Source organism: Phalacrocorax carbo, chromosome 3 (assembly GCF_963921805.1).
Source record: "Phalacrocorax carbo chromosome 3, bPhaCar2.1, whole genome shotgun sequence".
Classification (NCBI taxonomy): Eukaryota; Metazoa; Chordata; class Aves; order Suliformes; family Phalacrocoracidae; genus Phalacrocorax; species Phalacrocorax carbo.
The window spans coordinates 42180034-42203216 of NC_087515.1; the positions used below are offsets into that span (position 1 = coordinate 42180034).

A 23183-nucleotide genomic window follows, 5' to 3' on the forward strand; every position below is an offset into this window, starting at 1 on the left:
TGCCAGGGAAAACAGCATTTGTGAGATCCCACACCAGCACATTCAGAAATACAGCAATTGTGATTCAGGTGCAAAGATAAACCACTGGCATCATTTAAATGAACACTGTTGTTTTTGAAATGCCAACTGTAAAAAACTGCTGATATTTAATTTTGTTAGATATACTGCATCTGGTGTTTATGGCTTAGTGCTGTTGCCAGAGAGCCCCAGGAGCTTTGGTCTGGGAGCCAAGCCAGTGTCTACCAACTTAGTTGGACTACTGTGGATACACAAAGATCCAATATTCCTCTGATTTAAAGCTTTCAGGCAGATTTTCAGAGACTTTTGTTTTATTTATAGCTAGCATGTGTGGAGAGAAATAAAACAGTCATTTAATATGCTGTGCAATAATGGGCTTATTTCTTCAAGTTTCACATTTCAGTAGCTTATTTTGAAGTGCAGAAAATTGGAAATCTGGTTATTTCTAGCTTAACCATCCATAGGTGGTTAGACACAAAAAAATTCAGTAATAGAATGTCTTTCCATTAAAAAAGGCAAAGGCCAAACACAGTTTCATCACAAAAGCTGGACACATCCACTATTTATATAGATGGTCATAACTGTTACAGTCAAATAACAGTTTTTCCTTCTTCCACTCCTTATGACACAGATTTATATCCTTCCATTACAGGAAACTCTGACTTGTCATGGAAGATGCCCTGGTGTTCTGATCCTTGAAGTTTTAAGATTCTCTTTTGATTTTCTGTAGGGAAGGTTGAAGAGCACCTACTCCAGTTTCAAGCAGAAGAATTCTGCTCATTAAATTGACAAAAAAAAGTATGCTTTGGTCCAAAGAAAATTAAACAGAAATAGTAAAACCAAAGAGTATATATTCCACCTTCAGGGATTATTTTACACATCTGCAAAGGCAAAGATATTAAACAAAAGTGTCCACAATTTTATTTTGCAGGGACATGTAGGATGCTTGGCCATCTGCTGAAAATGCAAGGCTGCCAAATATCACAGATTCACACCTTGAGTCTGGAAATTGAGTTCACATGGCAAATCCACGCATTTCTTGTGGTGTCTGCATTCCACCGGCCTTTCCTTTACTTACTACTCAGTTTCACACTTCACTGACTACTAAGCTGGATTGCTTCACAGTTTTTGAACAAGCAGAGCCCAGTTTTACAAAATCCTACTGACTGCCACAGAGCTGCTGGCAGGATGCCTGCCTGTATGCTTGACAGGTTTTCAGAACTGAGGAACATAAGAAAATCAGAGCATTTGGGAGATCAGGGCCCCTGCTTAAAGCCACTGGCATCAGGAAAAGGAATAACGTTGTGCAGTTCAGGGAAAACTCTTCCATTCTGAAAAAGTAATCAAAAAGAAAATCCTTAAAGGCTAAACTTTTGCAGGCCACCAGCTTATACTATGAAAAAAACCTAAGACTTCCATGAATATGCAACTTAAAACCCTGCCATACTTCTAAATAATATAAACCTGTTCCTGGTGTCTAACTAGCTGAGAGCATGGGACTAGCATTCCTCTAATTTAAAGGGTTTTGACCAGGTCAGGACTAAGGCAACAATGGTAAAACAAGGTTTCAGACAATATATTTGGAAATCTTGCACAGATTCATCATCTTGCCACTGTCTATAGCAGAGAACTTTATGGTGAGATCTGCTAGGAAGTGCGAAGTCACTGTTACAGTTGTTGAGCCTAGCAGGAAATAAGTTTCTAGTACCTACTGGCAATTGACAAGATGACAAATATAGATTCCACGTTTTGAAGTTCAGAAACCTATCTAACATTAATGCTGTTTTTCATTATCCTCACACATAAAAGTGATTTTTAAACTTTCTATTATTTATTAGGTAGTTAGCCAATTAGCAGGCATCCTGCTAATCCATAGCATGAGATTTTTATCATTGAAACTGTGGTATATGTCTAGTGCCTTCACAGCTCAGCTTTGGGTTCCACGTCTGGCTGGGACACAATAAGACATGTACATCTATGACTGCAGCTTGTTTTGCTTTAGCCCCAAACTGGCAAGCTAGCACAGGCATCACAGTTACTATGCTGCTTATGGGGGAAGCCTCACAATTTAAGATAGAGTCAGGTCAAAAAAGCTGAAAAATACTCTGACTTCTTACCTTTACTACATTATTTGCTTGTAGAGCTGTCTTGCCAGCCAGCCTGAGCTACCTAGTTCAAAGGTAAACCAGGTAGCATTGCTGAGCTGTGGTCCCTGCTGCACAGACACATTGTGTACAACAGAAGTTACATCACCTTTTTTCTACCTTATGTTTTGATATTTTGTAAAGAGTATTTTTCACTGGACAACGTTCTGTCTGCTTACGTCCAGGATGTGCTGAATTATGTGCCTTTTTTCTGTATGTTTCAAGAAAAACTGCAAACAGCATTTCACAGGATTCAGCTTTTCCTGTTCTGTCTTGTCTGTAAAATAGGGATAACCCTCACCTGTGTTAAAAACTTTAAATTCTAGGAGCACTTAGACAGCCTGCAGCCCTCCCTGCCTCTAAGGGGACATGCACAGCATCCCTTGAAGTTCTGAGATATCTTTAATTCCTTCTCCCTTCCAATCTGCTGCCATTATTTAAAAATAATTTCCTCTTCATTTCTTCTGAAGGTCTTTAGGGTTTTTTTTAATGCAGATTCCTGCTGGCATACCCATGCTTGGAGAAGTTGTTTGAAAATTATCTGTTTTCAATACATCATTCATCAGCTCGAAAGCCAGATGCATTTCTCAGAACTCCTGCTTGTTTAGCCATCCTTCTGGGTAGTTGTCCCAGTGGAACAGAATGAAATTAAATTTAAACTAGACTTCAAATTATTTAGTCAGAGATAATTGAGTTTGGAAAGTTATACTAGAGAATGATCACCCAGGGAAGTAGCTAAATATGGGTTTGGGAGAGGAGGCGGGGCAGGAGAAGGAATTCAACATGTCATATTAGGTATGGTAAAAATAACAAATGTTATCAGTTCTCATAGTAAAAGGCACAAAACTGCTCTTTCATTCCGGTTGCGCAGAAAATAATTTCCTGCACACTTAAGAACAGCATCCTTTCTTGTCTGGCTTGGGCCCTAAGGGGGATGAAAAACCTGGTGAACATATTACCTCATGTTTAGGGGGACTACATTTTCCAAATAAAAGAACAAGCAGAACATGTCTTTACATCAATTACTTTTCATAATGCCATGAGGGCCTCCTATAAGGGACAAAAGCTAACTAGAATAAAAAGGCTGCATTGATCTCACCACTGCTTTTAACTAAACAGTGACATAGACAGGTTTCCTTGTGGAAAGGGTGTTTTCTAGTTTAGCTATATGTGAATCTGTCATAAAACGAGTGTTATTCATGTTCACCTTAAGTAATAAAATAGCTCTGTCAATATCCATCCTTATTTTACTTCCCGCTCTCTCTAGCCATCATCAAGCCGCACCATTCCCCTGGATTTCTCCTGATAGAAGCAGAGAAGTCCTGCAACTATTTTCCTTGGACCAGTATTTCATAACTACCTTTTCAGAAAAACCTGAGCCCTGCCCTAATAGACTAGAAAAAAATCCACTACGACTGATTAGAAAGGAACCAAAACGATGTAGGAGCTGAGGGAGGATGCTCAGGGCAGCTCACACCCGCATCTCTGAGGCAAAAGCATGCTGTTTTGGGTGACTCTCGCATGCTGGGCTTACTGCTCACTGTACTGTGAACGGCTTGGGGTGACCATCCTGCAGGGCACTGCTTTTTTAATTTTCCAGGGATGATGGATGGTCCTGATCAGGCAGGAAGGACCATGATTGCACAGTGACAAGCAAAGATGTCCTCTGTGCACACACAAATGCATGACAGAAGTGGGAATGCACCTCTACATATGTAAGGGCACACCGAGGCAGCAGTGACCTCCCAGGCGCATAGCACGAATAAACACGCTTTTACATCATACCACTAATCATAAACTTCTGGGCTTAGTATCTCTCCCAGAACGCTCCACCGCAACACAGCCCCAGGCAGGAGCATCGCTCTCCTGTCCCCCAGCGCCGGCAGACGCCTCCACCCGCACCAGACGCCCTGCAGGAAACCTCTCGGCGCCGGGAGACCGGTGGCGCCCCCACCTCCCCACCGCGCCTGCGCGCCCCCGCCTCCCCACTGCGCCATAGCAACGGCGCGCCGTAGTATGTCGCTGCCCGAGCCTTTGAGGAGGCGGCTGGGCTCCTTCAGCCGCACCGTCTTCACCGACAGCCACCGCACCCGCCCGCAGTACCCGGGCGACGGCGCAGGTAAACCGTAGCGGCTTGCCAGCATCAAAAATGGTGGCGGGTGCGGCTGAGGTGGGGGAAGCTTACCGGCCACGAAGATGGCGGCACCGTTACCGGGCGGCCGTTGGGGCGGGGCCTAGCGCTGAGGGCCGCGTCCCGTCCCAGCGGGGCGTCCCCGGCTGGCTCCCGTTCCCCCAGCTGAGCCGTGCCCCCCCCCGCCACCCTCGGACGGGAAGGCTGAGGTGCTGGTCCAGGGTCCCGCCGCGCTCCCCGATTCAAGGGGAGGAGCCCGGGAGGGGGCCGCAGGGTAGCCCAGGCGGCGCGGGTGCCAGTCCGGCGCTGGGAAAGCAGAGGTGCCTTTTAGATGAGGTCTGGTTTTGCTGTCAGTCATGCTGCTGCTCTGTCGCTCTACGCTTCACATACTGCAATGTTTAGGCCTAAGACAGGCCTCCTTTGCACTTAAACGGGGAACAGTCTGATTTAAGAAGCAGGTGTGGAGAACACTCTGTGGCTGCCCCTACAACTTAGTAAGCAAGTTTACATAAAATAATGCAGATAAAATTCGTTGTTACTCGTTCTGTGTGTGCAAAAAATAAAAAGTATAAACCATTTATGGAGAACGCAGAACAAATAAAGAACTGAGCTATTGTTTTAAGCTTGCTAGTCCTGCACAGTTAGGGCACCAGATGCTTAAAGCATAAAGAGGTGTACTAAGCTAGAATTAAGCAGCAAAAACTCAAACTCACCGTATGTCAGCTTTCTCTTACTTCTTCCAAGTCGATCATAAGAACCGATAACTTTTCCTTCCTGATACTGCTCATGAAACCTGCAGGCTAACATGTCCTCTTTTCATACCTTTGGAGTGACAGTAGCTATGAAAATAAACACTGTCTACATAGAAAGGCTATATTCATAGAAGTTAGCATGTGAATTTCAATTTACAAATCCATTCCAAACAGATAAAGCTAATCAAAAAGCCATTAATATTTCGAGATAAGAGTTCTTGTTTTCTTTATGTATTATAGCAGTGTAGTTATACTGCTAACACTTACTAATTTCTCATTTATCAAACAATGCTGAAATATTTTCTTAACTCCAGGAATAGCTTCTATTTTCAGTAATTTCTTTTTTGTTTTCCATAACAAAAATTCCTACATGACTATCCAACCCATTGAAACCAATTGCAAATGTACCATTAACTGATTGGCGATCAGGATTTCAAAAGCTAAGTTTACACATACATATCGTGCTTAGTTGCCCTAGCATCAAAGAATTGGCCATCGCAATACTGTCTGGCATTTCCATGAATTTTAGCAATCTGAGAAAATAAGCATTAGTTCAATTTAGAGATAGAATGATTAATTAGAATTGGCTTATATTGCTAAACATTCATCCAAAACACAGTTTTAAAACTTGAACAGAAGTTAACAAATACTAGTGCTACATCAATGACACCTTTAACATACTTAACATTCTCATCATCACAAAGGAAATTAGAGCTGTTGGCTTTTCCATTTTTAAGTAGTACGGCCAAGAACCATTAAATTTTCATCCAGTACAATAGGGCAGAAACAGTTACTTGTAATTGCATGGTCTCTTAATTTTTTTCTCCTAAGATAAAACAGTGTTTTAGAACAGTATCTTGATGCCTTCCAAAGTCCTCTTGGGGTTTAAGAGCTTCATTCATTAGGATAGCTGGGACAATTTTAGGTAGTGAAACTGTTTTTGAGGTACCTGTAGATTTTAATTCATTTGCAGAAGTAAGAAAGTGTTGATGCTTAAAAATGGGATTACTAAAAAAAAAATATTGGTTGTCTTACACCTTCTGTTTCAGTATAACAAATCCCTGCCCCTCAGACCCTACCCTTAAGGTCTGTCCCAGTTTTGTTCCCAAATCCTCCTCCCTTCCCACCTAATCTAGTAGCTGCCATGAATACTTCTGCAACTGGCATAAAGACTTCTGGAACAGACTGTACCAGGCTGCATGTGGCTGGACTGGAAACAGGGATGCCAGACTGAGATGGAACAGAGACAGGTATGAGAATGGTTGGAAGGTAGGGAAAGAGAAGGCAACATCAGAAGAGATGGTTCTGAGGCTGGAATTGAGACAATGTAACCATTTAGACTAATTTTCAATTTAATATCACCACGGTGACAGAAAGGGGCACAGGACTTGGATACAAATCAGCAGGTCACAATGAATACTTTATGAACTTGCTCAGGTAGTACGAAATGAGGATGTGCCTACAAACTTCAGTTGGGGAAAAAATGAGAAAGGAGACTGTTAGTAATTGAAGTAAAATGGATGTAGTATCTGTTAACTAGAATATGACAATAAAACTTCACCTGTTAAAAATTATTCCCTTAGAATGCCCTTTTACATTTTTCCTTCTTTTAAGTCTAATGTTATAAAATCTAGTATTAAATCCTAAATATAGAATTTACAGCCTGCATGTTAGAGTTCAATATTTGCTTTTCTCTACATTGTATGAGCACATTTTGTTCTTTCCAATCTTTAAAGGACAAGTTTTAGTTTGACACATATTTGAAATTCTTAGCTCTTAAGAACTAGAAGAATTACTGGCTTCTTGCAAATTTCACTTCCATCCAAATATCTATTTAAATAAAGATTGAAAATGAAGAGCAGGCAATGCAAACCTGCTCTCTAGCAGTTAAGTCCTTACTCAGGAGGATCATCTACAAAATAACAATAATCCGGTATGTATTCATTTAAACTTTTGCCATTCTTTTAGGAACAGCAATAAAATGACCACTAATTCTTTCTGCAGTATCAGTGTACAGCACTACTTGAAGTTAATTCTGTCAATCGGATTGTAGAGCAAGCCATAAGGTAATCAACAATCAGGCACTCAACTTGAATATACGACTAAGTGGTAAAAATTCTGTATCCTGTGAACTGAAAGTTGCATTAAATTCCAGGAAGTGGTGTAACTCAGAGTAGGGTAGAGGTTTTCCTCTGGATACGTGAATTTGACTGGGAAGAGTGTTAATGCCCTGCTTGAAGCTAAGATGGAGCAGTATCTTTAGTGTTTATCGGAGGGAAACATGGAACAAATTAGGTGTGATAAAGATTTCTCTGTATCTACAGATAATGAAATAGTTTCCAGTTTACCACTGCAGATGTCTCTCTATTTCAACGTTTATTTTTTCCCATTTTGGTGGCTCAGCACCATTATCACGCTCTATCTGAAGGTGAGTCCTGAAGGAAAATGATGGTTTATAAATGTAATATGTTCCTAATCAAACACCTCCTAGTACTGAGACAAACTCTAACTCCAGTGAGCTCTATTAGGTTTATTTGGGAATAACTCGAAACTGGAGGTTCAAGTGTATTTGAAAGCTAATACAACACTGTCAACTTGCAGTAACATACAGTGTCTTCATTTAATCACAAACAGCATGTTATGAAACAGCAGAACAGAAACTTCTACTCTCTTCTTCGCTCTAGTATCCAGTCTTACCAGATTACTACAAGTTCATCCTGGTCACAATCATGATCCTAGCCTCTCTAATCGAGGTCATTCGACTCTACCTGGGGTACATGGGCAATCTGCAGGAGAAGGTATGTTACCACATGACATATTAATTTGTGCAGGAGAGCTTTTTGGAGTTGAACATAAATAAAATATTAATCTAAGATATTTAAGTTGAGGAGATGGTTATTTCCGAGTTACAATCTGCATCTTCTTCCACTTACTTTCATGCATTCCAAGAAGTTTTCCCTCAGAAGAAAACCCTGTTGTTCCCTAAAACTGTTTTGTTGGAAAAAATAAGTATAATTACAAACACAGTATATGAAAACACTACCTCACTTTTGCCATTTTACATTATGTGGTGGCTTTTCGAAAATTAAAAAAAAAAGGTTTTCTCCAGAAGTTTTGTATTTTTTCATCTCCAACTGCCAGTTAATAGGTGATGTCTCTGCATTATAGGTCCCTGAGCTGGCTGGGTTTTGGCTACTGAGTCTGCTCCTGCAGTTTCCTATAATTCTTTTCTTGCTATTCAGTGAAGGTCTGAAAATTCAGCCACTGGAGCGAGCAGTCCATATTGTCTTTGCCCTCTTCCTCACCTTCCAAGTTATTGCAGCATTTGTCACCCTGAAAAGAATGGTAAACAAACTGGCAACTCACTTCCACCTTAATGAATTTGACCAGCTGGAGGAACATCCTGCACCTGATTTTTACAGCCTGCGTAAAGAAAGCCGTTTCCATGGCTGGTACGGGCCTGTGCCAAGGAGGTTCACTCAACAAGTGCAGGCTGGGGGTCACACACTGAGGGCCTGAGAAGCTAACAGAGGCAGGCCTCGTGTTGCTACAGCTCTGTTTCCATTTTGTTGGGTTATTCTTTACCTTTCTACATCAGAGGTATGAAGACTAGGTCTTGCTTAAGAGACCTCAGAGATCCGAGTTCCACTCTGCAAGAAAAAAAAAAAAACAACAAACCACGAAGCCAATTACATAAGTGGCTTAAGTGAACTATTTGTGGACTGTTACTGCATAGAGTACCAGAGTAGGTTTGGTGGGTTTTACATTTTACAAAGTCATGGTGTTTTTAAAAATACAGAAGACTTTACTCACTGTTTGCACAGAATTGTTTTTTTTACAATAAATCTTTTATACATGTTTTTATTTGTGTTAATACCAGTTTCTCTCTATTATTCCAGATATGTTGCACATATTTAGTGTCTGGTACCTCAGTTAAGCAAAAAAAAACAAACGCACAAATCACCAACAACTCAAAAAAAAAAAAAAAAAAAACAAAACCACCAAACCCAAAACACAGAGCCCCAAGAAATCTTGCAGCCCAGAAAGGGCAATGATAAGACAGTGAACAAAGACTGCCATTTCAAAAATGGTCTTCCAGATCATCCCTAGTTTATTAGTAAGGAATTCCTAGTGCTGGAATTGAATTTTAAAGTGTATTCCTTCCTCAAAACTCCTACACTTATCTTCTTTGGCTTAGCCCTAGTTTTAACTATCAAGCCATTCAAACAGGGTGGTGCAATTTTCTCAGAGGATTCAATCAGTCAGCAGTAACAAACATAGCCATTAAAAAAATTGGTTTATGTCACTGAAAGGCAGAGCCTGTTTCTCACAAGCCAGGGCACATACCAAGGTTCCATCATTCCTGTTATTTGTATTAATATCTGGACTGTCTTCTCAGGTTTTGGTAGTGACTAAAAGGTCACTTTTTTATCAAGGAGGGATGGGGATCAAAAGTTAAAATAAATTTTTCATCTGAATCCTCCAAGTCTTCTGCAAGGCAAAAGTTGTCAGATTTGAGAGCTGGCACAAACATCCAAACTGCTTAAAGGAATGTAAAGAAGATGGGTCTAATGTGAAAAAGGCACAGTATGCAGGAAGCTGCTGCATAATTAAAGCTTATTGACCCTCTAGTGAAAAAGGCAGCATTAGCTTAGTTTTATACCAAAATTGTTCATTTTCTTTTTAATCCATGAGCAAATGGTACAATTAATTCTACTAAGTTTCCTCCTTCATTTTGTTATTATAAAGCATATATTATCAGAGCACATACCCTTTTGTTTTTAAACAAACTAGTAGCTTAGATTGGCTGTTGTGAAGAGGATTTCTGTAAGAGAATCGCTAAGAATGCCTTTAACATTTAATAAAAAAAACATTTAGAGCCCCATATTCAGAGCCTGGGAGAGAGACAGTGAGGTTTAAGCAGAAGTTACGTTATTTCAACAACGTTCTTACAGCATTAGAAACCCCTTGTAAAAAACATTCTTAACTGATGCAATGGGAACATTTCACATATTTTCATGTCAACCACAATTATGCTACTGCAGAGTGCCAAGGTCAGGGCCAATGAACTACAGGAGAAGCTTGGTAGGATCCATTACTGTAAAAGGTAACAGCATAATGGGCCCTGACAGGCCAAATAAAAACATCAGATACCTTGGAGCCTATTTTCTCCAGCAATTGTGAACTGCATCTTGGTTGTCTTAGCGCCTCGGTAGACATACAGAGGCGCTTCTTCCGGACCAGGTATGATGGGACTAATACCAAAGGCTGCCCTTCCTGGGCAAGGATGTAGGGTAGACCTCCAAGGAACTCACATCCATCACTTAGAAAACCTGGGTGTTAGAGAAATACAAGCTAACAATGCAGCATGAAAATTGAGCACTGCCAGTTTTCAATGCCTTCCAATAGTTTGCCTAAGAGAACATACAAATTAAGGGAAAGCAGTATCTTTTCCATAGGTACACCAGCTGTCTGAGTCTGCCCTTGAAATTAGTGACAGGACAAGCACTGGAACAGCTTAGAAGAGACACTAGGGCAGTTGCCATTCCTTCTGCTCTGCATGTAGCTTGCCTGTTCCGCTTATTAATAGCCCATTATGGGAGATCAGTAGGGAGGTACATTGATATGGTACAGTAAGCCAAGCTCTGAGGAGACAGAGTGATTACCTGTAGTAATCCAATCTCTTGCCATAAGTGGAGAAAGGCATATCCTTTGGTTTTCTTTCCTGTATCACCTTAAAAATTTTAAAACTTGGTAGGAAGGTTTTTGACACCAAATACAAAATAAGGCTGGAGAAAAGTCAACCATATACCAATGCTGGCAACGAAGAACTGGCCTCCAGGCTTAGGGCCTCAAGACATGGTACAAAAATCCATACTTCTGGTGATAAGGAAATTTGGAATATCAAATTGCCATGCAAGACAATTATCAGGAGCCAAAGATACAGGGACACATACCTCTTTGCTGGAGAGAGAACATCAATGAGGCGATACAGAAAACAGGATTCCGAGAAGCACTGTTAGAAATAGAGTTGCCTGGAAATGGTGAAAGTAGAAGCCAGTCTGTGATGTAAAGCTTCAGCAATATATTTGCTAAACACAGGATCTCTGCATGGTCTCTGCTCAGGCTTCCTAACAGACCTGCTAGTCTATTTTTAATTTCATCCTTAAGAGCTTAAACATTTAATTATGAAGAAAGCATGCAAACACCTAGAACTCACATTCGGTCCATGCAGCTACATCCCCCCCCCCCCTCCTGCCCCACGAGTTTCCTATTCCTTATGTACCCAGAGACGGGAAGAAATTGCAGTAGTGCTCAGGAAGACAGAACAAATGGGGACTCATACTGAAACTTTTCTTCAGTTTCCAAATTTCACAGGAACCAGCAAGACATCAGACAAGCAGAAAATATACTAGTCATTTGTAATAATCAAATTTGAGACACACAAAAGCAAACCAGAACAGAAACTTACAATAAGCATGTTGGAGGGAATAAAAAAAAGAAAATCAAGTTAAATACATGAAAAGAAAAAAGGGAAAAACACTACAGAAAGTACTTGCACAATACGTATAAATCAGAAAATAAATGGAAAAATGGAAGAACTTTTTAGCATTAAGAGCAAAGCAGCAATAATGGCATTAATGTTTCAAAGAAAAACATAGGAAAGCTTGGTTTGTTTTCAATGAAGAAGTTCAGGAATAATTGCCAGAATAAACTGGAAGGAGGGAAAGGTACACGAGAGCTTCAGTGGGGCACAGCAAGAAAGCTAAAAGTCCTTCATAAATCCTCTTCCTCCTGTTATTCAGATAGCTATGAGCAGGTATGTTGTCCCGTAACAGGAAGAATATACTCATTTTTCACTGCAAAGCGTTCACAAGTAGAACATGAGAATTTAAGATTCAGCAAAGCAGGTATTTGGGGAGCGAGAGGGTTTAGTGTTTCCACCACCACCAAATAGATGGAAACAAAGGTGAATGAGGGAACTCAAGAACGTTGGAAACTAGTGGAAGTTCATTGAGCAGCACCTAGACAGTTTTGAACACAAGCTGTACAAGAGCAGCTTTTTGCCACATTAGGGTTTGTGCAGGGAACCACAAGACATGTTTTCTGATGATCTAGATAGCTACCAATAGCTCTCCCTTCACGATCAAGATCTTTGAATGGCAGAAGTCTATGTACAAAACTCAGTTATTTCACCACATTTACTGTTAGGGAAGGCCAACAGACAGTTTTAAAGGAAATTTGTACCAACATATTTCCTTTAACTAAAGAAATGAAGAATGGGCGTATTCTCTTAATATGCTTTTTTACGTTGCTGAAGATGAGCAGTATTTTGTATTCAAGGGCACAGGTGCTGAGTTATTAATATTCAGCATGTGTTCCTTGTCTAAAATAGACTGTAAAAGGATTTTTTTTTTTAATAGTTGCAGGAGTTCCGAGAAGGGGAAATTAAATTTGGAAGAAGCTTCAATTATGTACCTTACTCAAGCAGATCTTCTACAGCAGACATGAGATAAGGCACAGATTTGATAAAAAACAATTGACAAAAAAAGTCGCACAGCATTAACCTTTCTATACCAACAATTCACTCTTTCAGATTGCTGAAAGAATTGAGATAATGAATTTTACTCTTGCCTTTGTCTCTTATAAGCTAGACTAGACTTAGTATTAATGTTTAAATAGTTGATGAAGCAGGTAAAATTGGCATCATTACATGGTCTGATAAGATAGTCAGTAGTAATATTTGATAGCTGGATATGGCTGCAGAGATTTTTTGAAAAACAAATTTTGTTTCTCCAGGACAAAGATCAGGTGGCAGCAATTAAAGTGGACTTTGTTCAGTGCTTCAAATAAAGCAAAGGTAATAAAGAGGTCTTCTATAGGAGGCAGACAAAGTCGTATACAAGTGTCAGCTGGTAAGACCAAGAAGAATTTAAACTGTTAACAGAATAAATAGGTTCAAGAAGTGTAGCACTGAAGGAAAATGAGTACGTTGATGATTGTTGCAACTGAAAGAGCTCCTGGGTACACAAAGCAGAGGATTTATTAAAAGGAAATAAATGTGCTAAGTTACTAGCTTGAAATCTTATAGGGATTTGAAGGAAATATTATTCCCCCAGCTAAGCAGCAACCTACTGTACGCAGGTCCACATTCATTAAAAACATGCAACTTTTGCAGCTTGTTATGAAAACACACTTTCTTCTTCAGACGATCCAAGGTTTGAAAGTCCCTTGGAAGCGCATACTAGCCAAGAGATATGAGCACAACAGAGAAACCATAGAGAGAAACAGAACGCTTCTGGCAGGCAGTGGCAACTGTGCTAGGACCTATGGCTTCCCTGGTGAATTTAAGAAGTATTAGTCACTTCCTTGAGAGCTACCTTGAACATCCAGTATTAAGGAAGGAGTTCCTGCAGTCTATGAAAGAAACTACTGTTCTTTAAGGGATAGAAAAGACCCTTCTTTACTCACACTAGTAGACCCATGCTGGTCCTGGGTCAAAAATGCAAGCAAGAATGCTTGAACCCTCTTTAGGTACCATATTCTCAATTTATTGAAACTGTGCTATAAGCTGAATTTAAGGTAAGAATATTATCAGGTATACCTATTCCTAATGACTGCTAACACCAGAGATTTCTTTCTTATTACTTTACACAGAGAAGGCTTATGGCAGGCTGGAGCTTTGAACAGAACTTTTCGTCCCACACAACTACTGGTCCCCAGTTGCTTAAAGAGGAACCTACTGCTTGCGTCAATCCAGAATGATTCATATCTGTTGATGTGTTTGATCTCCTGTTTGAATTACAGAAGGGATTTTAGCATGAACATCTCATCTCTCTACAGCCTTCTATACAGGAAATAAAATTTATCAAAGGATTAAAACTTAGGTATCTTCTGATATACTCTTGCATGTTTGATTGCAGGATATTAATGTAAAAGTAAACAAATATATAGCTAAAGGAGTCTGTATTTGATTTTTTGTTTGTTTTTGAAACACCTCAGTTTGAAGTGAAATCTTACCACAGCCAGAAATGCTAGAAATCCTCCCTTTGTAAAGCAGCTGGGAGGAGTTGGACAACAAGTCTTTGAGCAATCCCTTCATTCTGAGAATCCTGGAGAAACTTAAAGCTCACTCTTCTCCCCACCCCACCCTGATTCGGCATGGTTAGCAAAGGATGTATAAAAACATGGGGTGGGGGGAGTGGTATTTTTCCAAGCACCTTCCGGTACTCACACAAACTATTCCAGCAGTCTATGAAGAATTAACAGAATTGGCAGGAGTAGGAAATCCTCATCATGCAGCAGAGGCTTTCTGCAGGCATCCCCAATAACTCCGAGTGCTGCAAATGCAGTGACAGTGTCTCAGGGTGCTCTGAAGCACAGCTGAGCCATCTGAGCAGAAACTGTGATGGAAAAGTTTCAAGGTTATCATGCTGTTAGAAACATACCTCCAAAAGTTATTAGTATCTTTTACCCAAGACAAAGCTAGGCTTCTAAGAAAGAATAACTGGTTGATTGTTTCTTACCTTAAGTATCACCTGAAAGTCACAGCTCTTTAAAAACACCAACACCACACTGAGAAGCTACCTCCAGAAAAGTCTACTCTACTGCAAAGAAAAGGATTAAATAACCCCAGGCTGCACCCCAGCTGGGAACAGCTTGAGAAGGATCTCAACAGGGCTGGTGAAAGAACTCAAAAATCAGAATTAATGGGTTGAATGGGGACAGCTGTTTGGGACACCACAGGTGTCACTTTGGTTAATGAGCAGGTGTCTCCTCATGCCCAAGAGATAGAAGGGCACTATCTCTTGGTGAGGAGCAGCAACAGCAGGCGATGTGGGACTGACCTGGTGAACTGCTCAGGTGTGCCACATTGAAGAACATGTGATGAGAGCAAGTGTGCCCAGCTGATAAGAGAAACCGTCCAGTTTTGACATTTGGTAATGATTTTCCTTCCTTTTTTTTTTTTTTTTTAAACCAATCACACCAAAAGAAATAAGGGTTAGTTCTGTGCTCGTAGCCACTAAAATAGTAGTACCCTGTGCCTGAAAACTTATGTATAATCCCAAAACAGAAAAACAGTCCCCTCCGCCTCTGCGTAAAATCTACAGTCCTGTGCTAAGACTAACAAGCAAGCAAATGAGCCCTGACTGCTACATACACATGTGAACTTTTAGCCAGTAAGAGGGATTATTAAATATCCATTTATTAAAAATTGAAAAGTGTTTACATCTGCCAAAAAAAATTACCACAGCTTGTCTAATTATTTGATAAACCTGCCTTTATTGATAGATAGAAGAAACAACATGCTTCTCCTGCCACGAAGGCACTTGCTCCCATGTGAGAGCACCCTCGTAGCAGAGCATCAGCACAGTGCAATCTGTATTTCTCTGAACAGAGAGACAATGTCCTTTTATGATTTCTTTGACCCCCACTCTTCAGTGCGTGGTAGGACCTGAGAATTTAAAACTATTCTTTTACACAGATTTACTTAGGAAAAAGAAGCAGCTGCAACCTAGGAAAGGCAGGGTCTTGCCGCTGGGGCTTGCATGCTGTGTTGGGCAGGCATTGGCAGGTAAATCACGGAGGTTAGCATTCTGCACGTGTGCAAATGCATGTGCTGATCTCTACCCTGTGTATAGGGAGATTGGACCTTATAGTGGTTCTCTGCTCTTTCACCACTCCCACCAGGAAGGGAAATCTTTCCATGTTGTCAGCTTTGGAGAATATTGACATTTTCCTCTTTCTCAACTGGAGAAAATGTGATGGCAGCTGCCAAAACTGGGGTCCTGATATTAACTACATGCTTGTCTTTGTGTGTGACCACTTACCAGACTGAGCAATCACAGAGGGCAGCCGCAAATTTCATAGATCTGAGAGGTGGGGAAACAATAAAAAACCCTAAAAGCTGTGAAAGTAGAATAGACAAACAATGAATTACAAAAAAATACCGATAAGGCAGCAGCAAAAGGATTATCCAGGCTGGTTGCAGTCAGCGACAGTGAAATGTGACACAATAAAAACTCAGTTATTGAGTTAGGACAGCCCTAGGTTACAAAGACTGAACTGAAAGCAAGCTGTTTATTGCTTTGTTCTTGAGTATGAATTTTTTTTCCTGAAGCATGAAACATGAAATACTACAGTGATAATGGAGATATTGGAAAAGAAAAAAGAAAAAAAATCAACCAAGGAAAAGTCTTTAAAGGTTTATTTAGGATGCACTAAAAGAGTCATTTAGTTCAGTCCTGAACACTACCTGCAACAAAGCAGCCCAAGAGGAATGAGTAGGTTGGGACACGTTTGCCTGTGTTTGCATTTCTCAGTACAGCTTTCAGTTATATGTTGCTGAAGGACCAGTGCTGGACCAGGAAGGCAAAGGAGAAGCAGTACAGCTCCCCATGCTCTCTGGCCAGTATGTTCCCACCCAGTGTGCCACGGGGTTCTTCCTCCCTCAGCAAAGCCAGTCCCTGGGCATGGGGCAGCTTTAGGACCCTCCTAGGTGTGGGATGCTCCAGTGCCTGACACCACTGTGCTGAAACCCAGTCCCTGCCAATGGGGATTTTAACTCTGAGGAAATGACGAAACCTCAGTGGGGATCCAAGGAAGAGTTTGTTTGTGTTTTTCATTTTACCATATGGCCAGCTGCTGTTGTTTTAGGCTGTATTGCTGTAGTTAATCAGGCAGGCAGCAGCTTCAATTTTTAGTGCTGGCTGGCAGCCAGTTTCTAATATTCTGGCCTGGTGTGGTCACCAGCTTTGACAGAAGCTTGAGCAGGACCTCTGTGTCCAGCCTACCTTCATGGTACTGCTACGTCCACCTGAATGCAAAACCACAGTAGGCATGTGGGCTTTGAAAGTGCCACTGAGGATGTGCATCATCCCACTTGAGTGAGAAATCAGTTGTATCTCCCCTACCCCAGCAGTATTGGTAAATACAGGTTGTTTCTCATGAGGTCTGCAGAAGAACAGTGACTTCCAACCATGTCACCTGCTGCCTTTTCATCCTCAAAAGGTGTCTGTAGTGTTCTGGTCTTTCTCAGAGGACCAGGCACTCAGAAATAGATATTGCCTTATTTGAAGCATAAAAAAATTAAAGAATTAAAGCTAAATGCTTGGGGGGAACAACACCTCTTTCAGGTAAGAGCTCTCTGCCCATCGCCCCACTGAACAAATGGTTTGAGCTTGTAAAAATAAACAAACTTCATGCTTGGAGGATCAGGATGTTTAGAGAAATTGCACGGTGCTCTGAGCCATTTTACTGCTTTCTTGTTAGTACTTCTGAAATTGGTTGGTGAACAAGTGATATTCTGGGTCTGATGGACCCTTCTCCCCCAAAGCTGAAAGACTTTAGCCAGTCCTACTTGCCACATACAAAATGCACTATTGCCCATCATACCATCAGATCACCATCCCGTATGAAGGATATTCAGAACACAGCTCTTCCCATACTTTTATGGGAGTTAGGCTCTTTTCCAGGCACATGTGATTCAGCCCTGCAGAAATCCTGGTGCTGTTTGTATGCAGAACAGGCTCATACAGCTGGTTCAGTGCTTCAGCAGCCTTGCAGTGACAGCCCTGTTATTTAGCACCCATTTACTATACATGATTAATACACTGTAGGCTTTCTAACATGGAGCTTGTTCCTGCTCTCACTTCTGTATGGTTTTGCTGCATTAGACATGTGAACAGTGCTTTTCAGGGCTATGTTCAGAGCAATGCTTACAGTCTTGTTTGTTTTGCTTCTGCATCAGTGTTATCTGGAAACTAATAAAAGTGGAGGCATCGTCTTCACTGTCAGCAGCATGCACATACATGGATGATGTTGCCTGGAACAAAATTATTGGAAGTATCTTCTATGCTGTTTTCAGCCAGCAGAGGGGCAGGGCAGCTTTTTCTCTTGCTAGTAATGTAAGAAATCCCAAATGTAACACCTAGTGCTTATTATTCTTGTTGATAGCTTACTCCTCCCTTGCAACATGTAAAGAAGCTGTGGCAGGAGAGCAAGAACAGAGTTGCAGTAGTTATTCACTACTGAAACCTTCCCAAGTCATCTAAACCCTCTATCTCAGGTGCCTTCATTCTCCTTAAAATGGAAAAAAATACCTGCCAGTGGGGAGATGCAGTACGTGATGTGTAACTGGCATGGGTAGAGGTAGCATGGGTGGGTGTAGCATAGCTTACCACCTGCTGGCTACAATAGGAAAGGTAGTACTTTCCTCCTCCTCTACAGCTGGGAGAAATCAAGAGGAAACAGACCCAGGTTTTAAAGCAGTGTGTCATGTAGTGAATTTAACTAGCAATAAAAAGTGCTTTGCAAAAGTTTCTGGCATGCCACGGCATCAGCAGGAGGACTGCCTCTTGTCTGGAATGTAGCACACGGCTCCTTCTGCAGGATATACTGATTTCAGCTGTCTGCTTTAAGAGATATTAATTCTAGAAAATGCCCAGCACCCCCCTCAAAAAAGATAAAATCTGATTGCTTTAAATGCTCCCAGGCTGTACCTATGAAGTCCTGTCAGGTCTTCTCCATGATCTATCTCCAGAATGGAGAGGAGAGCGTGACAAGGTCTGAGGGACATACAGAGGAACACAGAAATCCTAAAACAAAATTGCCCATCATCAGTGTGACCATGCAGTTTAATTGTAGAAGCTAAGACAAAAATCCTACTACAGTTAGCATTATCAAACACATCTTTACTGCATTATATCTTTTGCATGTGCAGCCCACCCCTAAGAGAGGCACTTTGTTTCAATATGTTAGAAAACCTCTTAAATAAGTTTAAGCTGTTGCACTTACTCAGCCACATGCAGATGTTTTTCTGCTGCATCCTCCATCCCTATTTCCCCTTCAACCTCTGAGTAAGCCCAGACCACTGTACGTCCCCAAAAACCAGCTGAAAACACCCAAGCCCATAATTGCGCAGCCCCACAGCCAATTACCACAAGTCAGACCAACAAGAACTAGGGGGAAAAAATTAAAGCTCAAACACCCAAAACAAGTCAAGCCACAGTTAAACTGAATAATTTCAAGGGCAGGTCTAAAATGCACATACCAGCTCAAATATTTTCATGATCTCAGTTAAGAGACTCCATCTCTCCCTCTTCAGGACCATAAACAAAGTTAGGTCACTGGAAAAACATTTTGAACTAAAGTACCCCAGCAGAGAATGCACTCTTCCTTGGAGGTTTAACTTGCCTTATAAAGTAAAACCATTTATAAACAAAACTGGGATAAAATCAGTATGTTTAGTAGGACTTTTCAATACTTTTTTTTTAAAGCTAACTATGGAGGGCTTAATGTTATCCTCAGGGCCTTACACTGAGGCAGAAACACAGGAGATGTGCAGCCGGGCATGGCTTTTTCACCTTGTGTAGGCTGAATCCTGGTGTTCACTGGAAAGCTGAAAGCAAGCCTGGAGGTGGGTACAAGGTGGCCAGTGGTACACAGTGGCACTGCCTGCTCATCACCCTGGACGAAGCACCCATGCCACGGCAGGCAGCTGAACAAAATTTGGGGGGGAAGAGCTACAATTACATTTCCGTGACAGTAATTTTGTGTATTTCACACAGCTTAGCAGATGTCATGTGGTACAATAGGTGCTGTGAAGAATACTCTTTTATTAAGTAATGTATAGCAAAATAATTAACAGCTAATCACTTGTGAGTTAAGATGCTCTGGGAACAGGCCACATTTACAATATGTGCTCCCTGCTTCCAGGACATCTTGCTATTTAGACAGTGCTCCTCACCCCCACAAAGCCAGCTTCTCCACTCCATCCCCACAGAGCCCATGCTTGCACATACACATCTGAGGTAATAACTGTGTATGTGGCAGCAGCTCAAACAAAGAAATCAAACTCTCATATGATATCCACAGGGTGGGTGGGGAGCCACAGCTGCTGCCTCTGAAGACACAGGGAATAGGAGAACAGGCTTTCAGACAAGGATAGAAGAAAACCATCATCTTTTTACAACAGTGCAGGCTTCATTTCTCTGCTCTGCATGGTCAGTTTGAAGCTGATGCAGATATATCTAAACATCCACCAAATCTCCCATTGAGGCATGCTGGTGCCTAACTGGAAACCACTTTAGCCTCCCCACATTGTCACTGTCTGTCCTCAAACCTACATCACAGGACAGCTTAATTTAAAGCTTTCAGCCCAAAAGCTGCTCAGATGCAAAGCTACGGGCTCTCCAACCCGGCCCTCGCCGTGTGCCCCTTCCCTGCAATACCCATTTACTGCCTTGCTGCACACCAGCTTGCGTGGCCTGACCTGCACCTTCTCCAGCAGCCTGGCTCCAGTGGATGCTGAGGGATTTGGGGTCAGTCAAAGCCTCCCTATATCTGGGATGGCCGTGCCATAGTGTAAGTGCTACAGTCTGGGCTTTTGAACCACCGTTGCTGGTTCTTGAAGGGCTGCCTGAGGAAGTTCAGTGGGAAATCACTGCTCCAAAGCAGCCCGGGCTTTCCAGGAGATGTGGCTTTCCCCAGCAACCCCAAGTGATTTCTTAGCCATATTTACTACATTTTTCCACATCACAGTCTCTCACTTGGGTAGGTATCACTCAGTTGGTCAACAAAATACCACTAAAAGTCTCTCCACTCAAGCTGATATGGTAAAAAATACTTTCCCCGGGAGGGATTGTCCTTGGTTTGTGGTTATATTACAGCCTCACCAGTCTAGTGCTATTCAACCCACAGCATTAAAGCCACATTAAAGCTGCATAGAAAGCATTTGAGCCACAAAGATGATCAGGGACTGGAGCAACTCTCTTATGAGGAAAGGCTGAGAGACCTGGGCTTGTTCAGGCTGGACAAGAGAAGACTGAGGGGGATCTTGTCAATACTTATAAATATCTGAAGGGTGGGTGTCAAGAAGATGGGGCCCAGCGACAGGACAAGGGGCAATGGGCACAAAATGAAACACCAAAGTTCCACCTAAACATGAGAAAATATTCTTTCCTGTGAGGGTGACAGAGCAGTGGAACAGGCTGCCCAGGGACACTGTGGAGGCTCCTTCCCTGGAGACATTCAAAACCTGCCTGGACATGGTCCTGTACCCCCTGCTCTAGGTGTCCCTGCTCAAGCAGGGGGGTTGGACAAGATGATCTCCAGAGGTCCCTTCCAACCCCTACCATTCTGTGATTAAAGCCACATTTCCACTTTTCCCTGCACACAGCAAAGCCCCAGAAGTGCATTCCAGTGCTCCATGGGGAAGAAGAGCTGTTTCCTCTGCAGAGCATCATGCCAGTCCTTGCAAAGAGGCATGTTTTGACCAGGGCACTGATCAGAGGAAGGTCCTTGTCCTTGGCTGGCATGACCCTATGCAACTCAGTCTCAGCTGTAGGTGCCAGAACACCAGCCCCGTGTGGTTTAGTCTGCTGTGCAAAGAAACTCCTTCCCCACCCCCACCAGTTATGGCCCAAAGCCAGAGACTTTCAACCCCTTCATCATATATTTTTGTTTAGCTGTGGGTTGTCCTCAGTCCTCACCCCCATACCTAACTTCTGTTTGGGCACTACAAAACTTGCTCTGTCATATCTTCTGTCAGTGAACTCCACTGCCCCATTTCATGTGATAAAAAAAATATTTCCTTTATGAGTTTAAAGTTTGCCTTTGCAGATTGCTTTTAGGGAGCATCCTGTCATTCCTGTACCATGACACAAGTCAGTTGCGATATATATCACTACCACAGCCTTTTATTTCTTTCCTCTTTAAACTAAGCTGCATCAATCCCTAAGCTTTTCATCCAGGCGTCCCTCCAAACCGCACTCATTTTCATCACCCACCCAGTCCCACAACTGCCTGCATTTTTGAGCAGCAGCAGTAAGCTCAAGCCATTTTTCCATTTCTCTTGGGCTTCAGCCTTTGGCTTTGTTTCAGTCATCCGCAATGCAAGCAGAGGCAAGTCATTATGAGCCTTGCCTGCCTGCAGGAGGGCTTATTCCTGCCCTCCCATGGGGTCATGGGGCTCACTGGAGGGATTGCTTAGGAAATCCCTATGTACATTGCATGTAAAGGTCATGTCCAGGAAAGGTTCAGCTTGGCAGAGAGCGCCTCATACAATGGTGGTGCTACAATACATGGCCACATGGCTGGCCAATTCAGTAAAGCACAAAGCTTAATGCAAGGCCAGTAATATTTTTTATCTGCTGTCTGGTTAGAGCGAGCACAGTGATGCACTAGAATTGCTCTGAGGAGATGGAGAACAGAGAGCTGAGCAAAGTTAACCCATCTCTGGGCATGGCTAATTTCATCCTGCCAAAGTCAGTGCATCAATGGCACTCAAAAGCATCTACAGGAAGAAGGAATCTTCCCCACCCCTGCTGCTCCTTTTTAGATGCACTGCATACAATTACACTCTCAGGTATTTTTTCCAAACTCTTTCCAGGTGAAAGTCTCCCTGGAGACTCCTTGGTAGGCCCTGCCCTGTGACGCACAGGCTGCCTGATCATCCATGTGCCATTGGAAATTTATTACCTGTATTACTCAGTAACTACAGGGAGAAGCAAGCCCACATCTCCGAGATTAATATTTCCATAAACATCTGTCTTGAGGTTTGTTACCTTCTTGCTTGGTCTTCTGCAAGGATCCTTGCTTCAGGAGGGGAGAAGCAGTGGAGCATGCCCCAGCCCTGCTCCACCCAGCCACACAGCCCAGCTCCCTGTAGAATGTGGGGTTTGTCCCGGGGGAAAAGGGAGCCCATGGGTGCCCCAAGCACCTGGGTGCCACCTGCCCTTTCCACTGCTGCTGCAACACGGAGCAATCACAGCAAAGGCTGAAGTATCCTTCAGGTCTCTGATATCATCCCCACTCCTACAAACATCTCTTTGTCGTCTGTCCATGAAAATGCCCTCTTTGCTTACTTACAGCCCATTTACTGCTCTACTACCTAGCACCTTCAGTGAGGCCTTAGATAAGCATGAGGTTCCTCCCCAGCATGCAGACACAATGGAGGAGGATGAGAGGAGGAGTTCAGTAGGGAACAAAAGGAGGTGTCCTCCTAAACCTGCCAGGGCACATAGGGACATTGAGCCTCTGGAGATCTCCCTTGGCATCAAATAACGTCAGCAATACCCCAGCCTCTGCTAACAGGCAGACGTTCACAGGCAGCAGAAGACACACAAGTGGTGTCCC

At 42.3% G+C, this 23183-nt stretch overlaps 1 protein-coding gene and 1 long non-coding RNA gene across 3 annotated transcripts in view; one reads left to right on the forward strand and one right to left on the reverse strand.

The window, feature by feature from the left end:
- The window catches only part of LOC135312534 (uncharacterized), a 63169-nt gene extending 51894 nt beyond the window's left edge, over nt 1-11275 (reverse strand). The window contains exons 1-3 of the long non-coding RNA XR_010372113.1: nt 11003-11275; nt 10200-10378; nt 8631-8695 (exon numbers count right to left, since the gene is read on the reverse strand). This is a non-coding gene — a long non-coding RNA (uncharacterized LOC135312534). The remainder of the gene's footprint in view (nt 1-8630; nt 8696-10199; nt 10379-11002) is intronic.
- Nucleotides 4061-13967, forward strand: TMEM17 (transmembrane protein 17). 2 transcript variants are annotated; one of them, XM_064446690.1, is made up of 4 exons: nt 4061-4281; nt 7370-7473; nt 7730-7843; nt 13704-13967. In XM_064446690.1, exons 1-4 carry the CDS (start codon nt 4179-4181, stop codon nt 13809-13811), a joined length of 429 nt encoding a protein of 142 aa, XP_064302760.1. In that variant the 5' UTR covers nt 4061-4178; the 3' UTR covers nt 13812-13967. The 2 variants fall into 2 exon arrangements, with proteins under 2 accessions (XP_064302760.1, XP_064302759.1); XM_064446689.1 differs by lacking the exon at nt 13704-13967 and adding an exon at nt 8214-8905 and having other exon boundaries at nt 4119-4281.
- Nucleotides 13968-23183: the final 9216 nt, after the last annotated feature.

Coding starts and splice junctions, on each gene's coding strand:
- TMEM17 (XM_064446689.1), top strand. CDS start 4,179: ATGTCGCTGCCCGAGCCTTTGAGGAGGCGGCTGGGCTCCTTCAGCCGC. Junction 4,282..7,369: donor GTACCCGGGCGACGGCGCAG/GTAAACCGTAGC, acceptor CTGTATCTACAG/ATAATGAAATAGTTTCCAGT. Junction 7,844..8,213: donor TGGGCAATCTGCAGGAGAAG/GTATGTTACCAC, acceptor TCTGCATTATAG/GTCCCTGAGCTGGCTGGGTT.